The sequence below is a fragment of the Ranitomeya imitator genome, chromosome 10 (genome assembly GCF_032444005.1).
Source record: "Ranitomeya imitator isolate aRanImi1 chromosome 10, aRanImi1.pri, whole genome shotgun sequence".
Taxonomy (NCBI): Eukaryota; Metazoa; Chordata; class Amphibia; order Anura; family Dendrobatidae; genus Ranitomeya; species Ranitomeya imitator.
Window position 1 is genome coordinate 15352733 of NC_091291.1, and position 12287 is coordinate 15365019.

Below are 12287 nucleotides of genomic sequence, written 5' to 3' on the forward strand. Positions count from 1 at the left end.
TTTTTGTGGGCTACATGTGTCGACAGGTCATCACTGAACTTAGGAGTACGTAAACCGAGGAATGCTCAACAAGGAAAAGGCAAACACATTTTTTGGTTCGTTTTCCTGTAGATTGTGGGTAAGTTTTGTGGAATTTTAGCCTAAGGATAGAGCTACAAGTTGAAAGATGGTTGCACATAAGTCATGGTCAACCTCTAGAAGACAGAGGAATGGACAAACTTGTGACCTTGGCAAAAATTGCAGAAGTGACTAGTATAATGTAATGGCTCACCGCTGGTCCCAGATATGTGCTGAGCTCACAGTTTTCTCTCCAGGACATGTTGAGGCTTCTTAGGAATTCCAAGTAGAAGGGATGGCTACTATTATACATGGAAAATCCTAGGATGTTGGAATGGTCGCTCACGACCCCTTCCAAGGATAACAAGGGAAAATCCTAGAGGTTAAAAAAAAGCAGATGTAGTTAAGTATGTTCCAACTTCGACTCATATGGACTAGGGTGGATTGTGGACCACACACGTAGAGCATATGGACCCATTGTAGCCATCCTGCATGGAAAAACATCTCAGTATGGATTATTTTGGTCCATTTTTTGCACCGGAATAATGCATGCTATAAATGGCTGCTACAGCATCCATCCGAAATGGATGGAAACGAGTCACGTCTTGACTGGCCCAATTTCCAATACCCAACCTTAAGAGAAGTAGAAGCCCCTTATCGCACATACATATGGTCCTCCCGTTGACCACCAGTGCTCACCATTGTTGTCAGGATATATTTGTAATGAGCGGATGTCATCCCGAGCTCGGAGGCCTGTGCAAAGAAAACAAAAACCTGATTGAAAACTGGAAGAAGCAAAATCAAAAGTCAAAGACGAGATAAGAGAGAAGCCTGACCTTCTTCAGGATGAGGTGGGACACGGTTGCGTTGGCGTCGATAATGATGGTGGACACCTTATCGTCGCGGATTTCCTTTAATAAAGGCGTGGGATCATTCGTGTCATCCAACATCCGCACGGAGAGCGTATCTTTTGATATTAGGAACTGACGGACCAACTCCTCTAGCCGCAGTAAACCTGGAGAACAGAAGAAGGAGATGGCTGAGGAGCACGATGGGGAATTCACCGCTCTAGGCAGAACCGGAACATTTGCAATAGATTTAGAGAAGATAAGCAGTAAAAAGTTACTTTTTTTTTGTGCCGGTGATAGACGCTATAAATTACTAGAATAATCTTGTATCCTTCTGCATGAATCCGGTAGCCCCAAGCACATACACATATTGCTGTCACTTGACATGTGAAAGCTTTAGCTGCCCCCGAGCCAGCCTGCGACTTGGAGGGAACACTGTGCTCAGCGGTGATATTTCTTCCCTAAGGATAGGTCCACATGGGTTGGAAAAGCCGCGGAGATAAAAAAAAACCAAAAACAGCGTAATACAGCAGCGGGCATGTGGATACGATTTTTTTTTAAACAAATTTCTTCCCTATCCTGCAGGTTTTTCCAACACTATAACTGACCCGCGGTGCTGATTTTAACCACCTCCTGCCAAGACCAATATCCTTTTTTTTTTTTCTTCATTTTTCCTTTCCCACCTTCCAAGCCATATAACTTTTTCTTTCCATTACAGACCTGTAAAAGGATTTTTTTTTTCATGTTCGATTTATATTTTTTAATGTCACCATTAAATATATTATGTAACGTACTGGAAAAAAAAAAGAAACCTTCATAAAGTGGAATAATGGAAATAAAACAAGATTTTTTTTTTAATTTAATTTCTAACAACTACAAGTTTAAAATGACATCCTTATTTACTACTGTTACCGAGATACCAAATTTATAGATTTTTTTTTACTACTATTATAAAATAAACTTTTCAGTTTCAGACATTTTTTTATATTTCAGCATCAATGGATCTCTGTAAATGTGGTAGTGTTTATTGGTATCATTTATGGTGGCTGAGACGACGGTCGTGTTTAGTTCATATTTTTTACACAGATCAGAAAGGGGGCTATTTAAACATTTTGATTAATTTTTTACATTTTTTTTTATTTTTGAGTCTTACTAAAGGATTTGAACATGCGATCGCTCGATTCCTACATCAATATACTGCAAAACTTCTCCATAGTCTGGGCTTCATTTAGCTCTTGGATGCAATGGCCACCCTCTTGGAACCCTGTGATCACATTGTGGGGGTTGTTGGTGAGACAGCCCCTTTTAACTGCTTAGACGCTGCGATTGTTGTTGACCGTGGGATCTAAGGAGGTTAACTTCCAGGATAAGAGTTATTACCAATGCCAGGAATTGCAGACTGGTGTCCGATGGGTCCGAAGGGGACTTTAACCTTAATGGTTTATCCTTAGGTCATCAATGTCTGATCGGTGGGGACCTCCAACGATCTCAGTTGTTCCTGGTGTAGACTTGAACTGCCCAGTTGTGAAGCTGCACAGCACAGCTCCATCGGCAAAATAGTTGCCGCTGCCGGGTACTGCACATCCACCATCTATTCCGGTCTTTGATCCGACCGTGTAACATATGGACGGACCTCGTTAGCCAGAGCTACTCTGCTCGTTAGATGGGTCCCATCACTATTAGGGCACAAAAACAAGGGGGTTGTCTTCTAAGAAACAACCCCCCTTTGAGATCTAAGCCTTCCGTTCACACTTGAGTCACATAGTTACATGGACGTCTATCAAGTTCAACCTGTCTCAGATCAATTATAAATCATTCAGCGCTGAATAAATTATAACCCTCAGATGCCACTTGTCATTAGATCAGCATTGAGCGCCGGCTTTCCTTTGCTCTTAGACAGCCAGCTGCATGCTCCACTAATCAATCTAGGAAGGAAAGAAAAAAAAATATAGAACAGGATCCTGGCGGGCTCATTAATAGTCAATGTGGAAAAAGCAGATCATAATTGATCTATCGAATGGATCATTGTTATGGCACCTTACCGCCACCTCTACTCTACCCTCTGCTTCTGCTCCCCTGTTGTGGTCATTCTCCTCTGGTGCTGCCTCTAACCAACCCTTTTGGTACAGGAAACTCAAGTTTGTAGGAACTGCTTTGGTAAAATAAGGACAGTCCAGGCAAATTTGGGACAGTTGGTCTATATGCTCCTGGTTAGTTTCTGTTTGGTTTGTTAATATATATAGATGAGATTGACTTCCAGTTATTGATCCAGCTTTGCCCTGACATTCATTTTTGACTGCCGCCAGCCCTGACCCACTACTAGTAACTTCCGCCAGCCCTGACCCACTACTAGTGACTTCCGCCAGCCCTGACCCACTACTAGTGACTTCCGCCAGCCCTGACCCACTACTAGTGACTTCCGCCAGCCCTGACCCACTACTAGTTACTTCCGCCTGCCCTGACCCACTACTAGTGACTTCTGCCTGCCCTGAGCCACTACTAGTGACTTCTGCCAGCCCTGATCCACTACTAGTGACTTCTGCCAGCCCTGACCCACTACTAGTGACTTCTGCCAGCCCTGACCCACTACTAGTGACTTCCGCCTGCCCTGACCCACTACTAGTGACTTCTGCCAGCCCTGACCCACTACTAGTGACTTCTGCCTGCCCTGAGCCACTACTAGTGACTTCTGCCAGCCCTGACCCACTACTAGTGACTTCCGCCAGCCCTGACCCACTACTAGTTACTTCCGCCTGCCCTGAGCCACTACTAATGACGTCCGCCAGCCCTGATCCACTACTAGTGACTTCTGCCTGCCCTGGGTCACTACTAGTGACTTCCGCCAGCCCTGACCCATTACTAGTAACTTCCGCCAGCCCTGACCCACTACTAGTGACTGCCGCCAGCCCTGACCCACTACTAGTGACTTCCGCCAGCCCTGACCCACTACTAGAGACTTCCGCCTGCCCTGACCCATTACTAGTAACTTCCGCCAGCCCTGACCCACTACTAGTGACTTCCGCCAGCCCAGACCCACTACTAGTGACTTCCACTAGCCCTGACCCACTACTAGTGACTTCCGCCAGCCCTGACCCACTACTAGTGACTTCCGCAGCTCTGACCCACTACTAGTGACTTCTGCCAGCCTTGACCCACTACTAGTGACTTCCGCCAGCTGTGACCCACTACTAGTGACTTCCGCCAGCTCTGACGCACTACTAGTGACTTCCGCCAGCTCTGACCCACTACTAGTGACTTCCTCCAGCTCTGACTCACTACTAGTGACTTCCGCCAGCCCTGACTCACTACTAGTGACTTCTGCCAGCCCTGACCCACTACTAGTGACTTCCGCCAGCCCTGACCCACTACTAGTGACTGCCGCCAGCCCTGACCCACTACTAGTTACTTCCACCAGCTCTGACCCACTACTAGTGACTTCCGCCAGCCCTGACCCACTACTAGTGACTTCCGCCAGCCCTGATCCACTACTAGTGACTTCCGCCTGCTCTGACCCACTATTAGTGACTTCCGCCAGCTCTGACCCACTACTAGTGACTTCCGCCAGCCCTGACCCACTACTAGTGACTTCCGCCTGCTCTGACCCACTATTAGTGACTTCCGCCAGCTCTGACCCACTACTAGTGACTTCCGCCAGCCCTGACCCACTACTAGTGACTTCCGCCAGCTCTGACCCACTACTAGTGACTTCCGCCAGCCCTGACCCACTACTAGTGACTTCCGCCAGCCCTGACCCACTACTAGTGACTTCCGCCAGCCCTGACCCACTACTAGTGACTTCCGCCTGCTCTGACCCACTATTAGTGACTTCCGCCAGCTCTGACCCACTACTAGTGACTTCCGCCAGCCCTGACCCACTACTAGTGACTTCCGCCTGCCCTGACCCACTATTAGTGACTTCCGCCAGCTCTGACCCACTACTAGTGACTTCCATCTGCCCTGACCTTCTGCTTGTCTGAATACCCTCTCAAATTTTATCTTGGCCAAACATTTTGGTGTCCTGGAAAACTTTGCAGCATAGTTCAGATCCATAAACAGGAGTTAAAGGATGAAAGCCAGGGGGTTCCATGGTTTCCTTCTCCCTAGATCCAGGTAGTGATATGGTTGTGATTTTCGCAACCAGTTTCAAGTCAATGGTATCAATTGGATACCATTGGATCAGGGGATTACAAAGCCAAGATGCGTATTTGAACAGAGTCTTAGTAAAGGGGATCTCTAGGGTTTGAAAATGATGGACGGTCCATAGAGTAGGTCATCAATATTAAATTGTTGATGGTCCAATTGGATTTAATAGGGCATTGCAGCTCAGCTACCATTAACTTTAATAGGAGCTGAGCACCAGTACCCAAGAATGACCACTATGGGGAGCTGTAGTGTCGGACTCCATACACTGACTTCTATTGACCTGACATTGACGATCTATCCTAGGCATTGGCCATCAATATCAAGGTCCTGCTATAGAACAATCCCCATCTTTCCTATACACCATCGGCACAGACTATTTCTCTACATTTTTCCAAAAATATTGACAAAGAGACTCTACCAGTAAACAATAGGATTCAGCTCTGAATATAACAATGCGATTTACATAAAATCCATAGATGATGTAAGGAAAGTTGCATCCAGCTGGCAGAATAGGGATAGAAGTATGGGTGAGGGCAGAGCACGGAATGTGCCCATGAGAGGCCAACGCCGCATAACATCACTGTTCTATTTTAATTTCACTCTTAGCATCTGACTTAAATTTCACTTGACACCTAGCACACGCGTTTCGCAGCCGATGCAGCTCCCTGGCTCACAGACCGCTGAGAGACCGGAGGATTTTATGTAATGAAAAATAAAAAAGGAACAGAGTCTACCGGTTCCCAAAAAGTAGGTTAAAAGGAAAATAAAAAGTCAGTATGTAAATATTATAATAGCACACGGATATATTTCTATAAACCCCAATGCAAAAAGTGAGATATCGCTAAATGCAACCAATCAGGTTAGAACATGAAACTTAATTGTAAGCTGGAAAAATAGTCTTTTGGGTGTTTTACATTACTTAAAGGGGGAAATAGTGCCATAATTTAAATTTACTGACCAACGGAACCCGCGGCGAGACAGAGAAAGAGGAACTGACTCTCGACAAGAGGACTCTACAGAGCGGGCTCGACATCTTCACTCTTGGGAGCTAGAGCCCCAATGTCGGGATGACTGGGGATCCCAATGGTAGGAACCCCAGCGATCATTGAGTTGTCCCCTATTAAAAAGATAGCGAATATCTTTCAATTGATGGAATACTCCTTTAAAGAAGTTGTCAATGGGCCTAGAACAGGTCAATATGCATTTTTTCATTACTTTGCGACTATCCTTACCTACGGACAACACCAGTTCTGCATCTACCTTCATTTGGTTAACCCTGCATGGCCAACTCCCATAACACAACTATGTAAGAAACGGCAAGCCTCGATTCTGATGTCCGAAGTCTGGGAGCGCTGCTCCGCAGGAAAACTATTGGATGGGAATGTGGTGCTATGCTAGCCTTCATCCAGCGCATTCTCAAAATTAGTGGGGTCTCAAAGGCAGGATTATCAGAGGTGAAGCACTAATAGGTGCAGTGGTGGTATTGTTACCAGGGTTTTAGAGCCAAAAGGGATCCAAGTTGTACCTTGTCCATAAGACCAGCTGTAGCCAGATACCCATGTATGTGCAGCTGTAGCCAGATACCCATCTACGGGCCGCTGTAGCCAGATACCCATCTACGGGCAGCTGTAGCCAGATACCCATCTACTGGCCGCTGTAGCCAGATACCCATCTACGGGCAGCTGTAGCCAGATACCCATCTACTGGCCGCTGTAGCCAGATACCCATCTATGGGCCGCTGTAGCCAGATACCCATCTACGGGCCGCTGTAGCCAGATACCCATCTACGGGCAGCTGTAGCCAGATACCCATCTACGGGCAGCTGTAGCCAGATACCCATCTATGGGCCGCTGTAGCCAGATACCCATCTACGGGCAGCTGTAGCCAGATACCCATCTACGGGCAGCTGTAGCCAGATACCCATCTACGGGCAGCTGTAGCCAGATACCCATCTACGGGCAGCTGTAGCCAGATACCCATCTACGGGCAGCTGTAGCCAGATACCCATCTACGGGCAGCTGTAGCCAGATACCCATCTACGGGCAGCTGTAGCCAGATACCCATCTACGGGCAGCTGTAGCCAGATACCCATCTATGGGCCGCTGTAGCCAGATACCCATCTACGGGCAGCTGTAGCCAGATACCCATCTATGGGCCGCTGTAGCCAGATACCCATCTATGGGCCGCTGTAGCCAGATACCCATCTACGGGCAGCTGTAGCCAGATACCCATCTACGGGCCGCTGTAGCCAGATACCCATCTACGGGCAGCTGTAGCCAGATACCCATCTACGGGCCGCTGTAGCCAGATACCCATCTACGGGCAGCTGTAGCCAGATACCCATCTACGGGCCGCTGTAGCCAGATACCCATCTATGGGCCGCTGTAGCCAGATACCCATCTATGGGCTGCTGTAGCCAGATACCCATCTATGGGCCGCTGTAGCCAGATACCCATCTACGGGCAGCTGTAGCCAGATACCCATCTACGGACAGCTGTAGCCAGATACCCATCTACGGGCCGCTGTAGCCAGATACCCATCTATGGGCTGCTGTAGCCAGATACCCATCTATGGGCCGCTGTAGCCAGATACCCATCTACGGGCCGCTGTAGCCAGATACCCATCTACAAGTTACGCCATTGTGAACCATCGCAAAGTAATGGCATATTTTAGCGATCATCACTTTAAAGGAAAACTTGAATGACAGATTGACATTCAAAATTCTGTCCGAGGTTTCTTCGCAGCGGAATGTGACATGACTGTGATAAAATCTACTTACTACCAAAGTGCCAGCGTGCAGTCAGTTGCCAGGGAGCGTCTGACAGAATTTTTAAAGGCACCTGTGGGAAATCTCCAGGAACAAAAGAAGTTTCCCTGCAGGATACATACTTGAAATCTTAAGTGCCGGCCAAGATGAGACAAAACTGCAGAGTAAGGACAAGTCACAGACTGTAGGTATTCGTATGGCCCAATATTTCCATCAGGACCAGTCCGGGTGCGAGCTGAGGACCGTACCGGCCGTGTGGATTTCAATCTGAATCTAATCGAGGTCGTACGCTGGCTTTAATAGCATTTGGCGTGGCTTGCCTCGTTCTGTAAAACTCTCGGATTTACTTCAGTGTCCATAAAGACTATGAAAAAAACACTTGCGCTGTCAACTGGGATTATTCCGCTCATGCTTAACGTAAGTCAGCGTTTCATAGCTGCCGAGGTTATGAGGTTAAGAAAATAAGACGTGTTCAACGAATTTCACAGATTTCATTTCAGCTACCCTGTCTCCAGAATAGGCAAATAAAATCACACTTGAAGTAATACACAATTTTTAACTACAGCTGGCAGAAGACCATATGGAGAAGAAGAGTGCAAGAAAAATAAGCTACGTACCAAATAAGGGTCCTTAAACGTCAACCATTTTTGGGGGGCTTAAGCAGCAACATAGCTCTCTCCCGAAAAGAAAGAAATACTAGGGACACTTACTGGAAGTAGCAACCCTATAAGTCAATATGGTATCTGATCCTTTAACAAATCTTGGAACATGAGATGGGAATATTGGCCAAGTCAGATATCATCTATGGGCTGCTGTAGCCAGATACCCATCTACGGGCAGCTGTAGCCAGATACTCATCTACGGGCCGCTGTAGCCGGATACCCATCTACCCACAGCTGTAGCCAGATACCCATCTACGGGCAGCTGTAGCCAGATACTCATCTACGGGCCGCTGTAGCCAGATACCCATCTACGGGCTGCTGTAGCCAGATATCCATCTACGGGCAGCTGTAGCCAGATACCCATCTACGGGCAGCTGTAGCCAGATACCCATCTACGGGCTGCTGTAGCCAGATATTCATCTACGGGCAGCTGTAGCCAGATACCCATCTATGGGCTGCTGTAGCCAGATACCCATCTACGGGCAGCTGTAGCCAGATACCCATCTACGGGCAGCTGTAGCCAGATACCCATCTACGGGCAGCTGTAGCCAGATACCCATCTACGGGCTGCTGTAGCCAGATATTCATCTATGGGCTGCTGTAGCCGGATACCCATCTACCCACAGCTGTAGCCAGATACCCATCTACGGGCTGCTGTAGCCAGATACCCATCTACGGGCAGCTGTAGCCAGATACCCATCTACGGGCAGCTGTAGCCAGATACCCATCTACGGGCAGCTGTAGCCAGATACCCATCTACAGGCAGCTGTAGCCAGATACCCATCTACGGGCAGCTGTAGCCAGATACCCATCTACGGGCAGCTGTAGCCAGATACCCATCTACGGGCAGATGCAGCCAGATACCTGTTCATGGGCAGCTGTCTTCGGGTACTTTCTCCTTAACAATATAGAACAGCATTTTGGAGATGTATCTACCTATTTAATGCCCGTTTGCAGAGTATCTACCCATTTAAATGCACCTTTACTTTTGACAGCACATTGACTAAAAGCAATTGAAACCAATGAGATTGGTCTACACATTCCTAGTGACCTCATACGTTGCGGCTTTGGAGAAATGCCCACCTGATGTTTGGAGGGCGAACACTGAACTTTCCACTTGATGCTTTATTGATAATCTGCCTGAATTGTCACATCTATTACAATTTAATGCAACGTATCCGGTCTGAATTCCCATTTTTATTTTGGTTACAGACATTTCTTACAATATTCTCTATCTGGATTTCACCATACAATGCACAAGCAATCGGCACCACAACGCCCAAATTACACAATATAGTGCCTACGCAACAATGCCAAAATAACACCGTCATCATACGCTGGCTAACATTATACCACTATACTAGATTGAATAAATATATCATGCAATACACAAAAAAGCGCCCCAGCCGAGCAGAGCTAAACTGCCTACATAGTACCTTGTTAATAATGCCAAACGGTGCCCTAATAATATCCTCATAAACAATACCGCACCACTATGCTATCACTACTATGTGATGCAAAATGCCCAAAAGTTCAGCTGATGGCTATTTAATGCCTAAATTATAACGCCACACTGTGCCCTAATAATACCGACATACACATGTTAAATATTTGTACACAGGTAACAGCGCTCTTCTCCTGGTTCGTTTCTGACTTAATCAGAGCTCCCTAACGAGATGTGCTATGATTTTGTTTCTGGTTTTACAAGGTTGAGGTCGGTTTTACACGTGAATCAAATATTCATAAATTTGTCAATTAGTGAGATACTAGAGACCCAACTTCTGAGTTACATCATTAAGAAACAGGTCAGCCCGTACTGACTTGTTGTGCTAAACACTTGAGTATAAATGCATGCATAATACAGCAACAGCAAATAAAGTGCCGTATAATAGGGCATCTCCGTGCCTCCCGAGTGATAGAATATATTAAATAGTACTTCTTTTAATTATCACTATTAATTGATTTTTTTTTAGTAATTTGGCATGACAATATTACCTAAATGGGCGAGGACAGAGGTCTTCACCCTATGGACCTCCCAGGACCTCAGTTTTGCATCATTTGAAGAACCGCCATCTGGCTTCATCTATAATACCGATACTCAATGTTTCTTCCATTACAGCTCCAAAAGTTGAGAACCCAATAAATGTGTTAAATTTCCATGTTTCTTTGGTAGTACTTTTCAACTTAGACCCATTTTAAAGGGAAGTCCGGGACCTTGTGGGAGCTGTAGTTTTGCATCATTTGAAGAACCGCCATCTGGCTTCATCTACAGCACCGATACCCAATGTTTCTTCCATTACAGCTCCAAAAGTTGAGAACCCAATAAATGTGTGAAATTTCCATGTTTCTTTGGTAGTACTTTTCAACTTAGACCCATTTTAAAGGGAAGTCCGGGACCTTGTGGGAGCTGTAGTTTTGCATCATTTGAAGAACCGCCATCTGGCATCATCTACAGCACCGATACCCAATGTGGCTTCCATTATAGCCCCAAAAGGTTTTGAGAACCCCAAAAAATGTGTCAAATTTCCATGTTTCTTTGGTAGTACTTTCAACTTAGACCCATTTTAAAGGGAAGTCCGGGAACTCGTGGGAGCTGTAGTTTTGCATCATTTGAAGAACCGCCATCTGGCATCATCTACAGCACCGATACCCAATGTGGCTTCCATTATAGCCCCAAAAGGTTTTGAGTACCCCCAAAAAAGTGTTACATTTCCATGTTTCTTTGGTAGTACTTTTCAACTTAGACCCATTTTAAAGGGAAGTCCGGGAACTCGTGGGAGCTGTAGTTTTGCATCATTTGAAGAACCGCCATCTGGCATCATCTACAGCACCGATACCCAATGTGGCTTCCATTATAGCCCCAAAAGGTTTTGAGTACCCCCAAAAAAGTGTTAAATTTCCATGTTTCTTTGGTAGTACTTTTCAACTTAGACCCATTTTCAAGGGAAGTCCGGGAACTCGTGGGAGCTGTAGTTTTGCATCATTTGAAGAACCGCCATCTGGCATCATCTACAGCACCGATACCCAATGTTTCTTCCATTACAGCTCCAAAAGTTGAGAACCCAATAAATGTGTTAAATTTCCATGTTTCTTTGGTAATACTTTTCAACTTTGACCCATTTTAATTTGAAGTCCATGACAAATCACTTTATTGACTCGCTATGGTCATGTGAAACTCTGTCCCCTTTTCCGGTGACGTGTCCAATCATGTGCCGTCAATCGTGAAGGAGATATTGGCGCATCTACAATGTAAGCCTCATCATAAGTGAATCTGAAATAGGGCACCTTACTGCGCATGCGCAGCACAGTGTGCATGAGCTGTGAAAAACAGCAATTCAGCCTGCCCATATGGCTGCCTCTTCAGCCTGCCTGGAGGGGCAACCAAGCACCACATCACAATGGATCAAAGAGGATTGAGGTATATTACTAAAATATGTAATATTAGGATATAAACTGATGAAAAAAAAGTAACTTGGTCTGAAAAAAAGGTAAGCAATCATTCCTACTGTACCTTTAAAGGGAATGTCCAGCCCAGTTGAAATTTAAGACAAGCGTTGCAGCTTGCCGAATGTTAACAGTGTGAAATATGCACACTGTTAAGAATCGGTTCCCAAATTTGTGGGCATGTGCAAACTAGATTCTCATCCGCTTTTCTCAATGTTCTTCACATGCTGAAGTTAAAGATATAGTGAGAAAAATGGGGGATGAGAATCTAGTTGGCACATGACTGCAAATACATGACAACCACTGGAACCGGCGAGTGGAGCCTAATCCTAACAGCTTATATATTTCACACTGTTAGGATTTGGC

At 45.9% G+C, this 12287-nt stretch overlaps 1 protein-coding gene across 1 annotated transcript in view; it reads right to left on the reverse strand.

Annotated features, from left to right (window-relative positions):
• The window catches only part of GRIK5 (glutamate ionotropic receptor kainate type subunit 5), a 294448-nt gene that overhangs the window by 64799 nt on the left and 217362 nt on the right, over window positions 1–12287 (reverse strand). The window contains exons 6-8 of the mRNA XM_069742769.1: window positions 894–1072; window positions 757–810; window positions 272–433 (exon numbers count right to left, since the gene is read on the reverse strand). Coding sequence (XP_069598870.1) covers window positions 272–433; window positions 757–810; window positions 894–1072 — 395 coding nt within the window. The remainder of the gene's footprint in view (window positions 1–271; window positions 434–756; window positions 811–893; window positions 1073–12287) is intronic.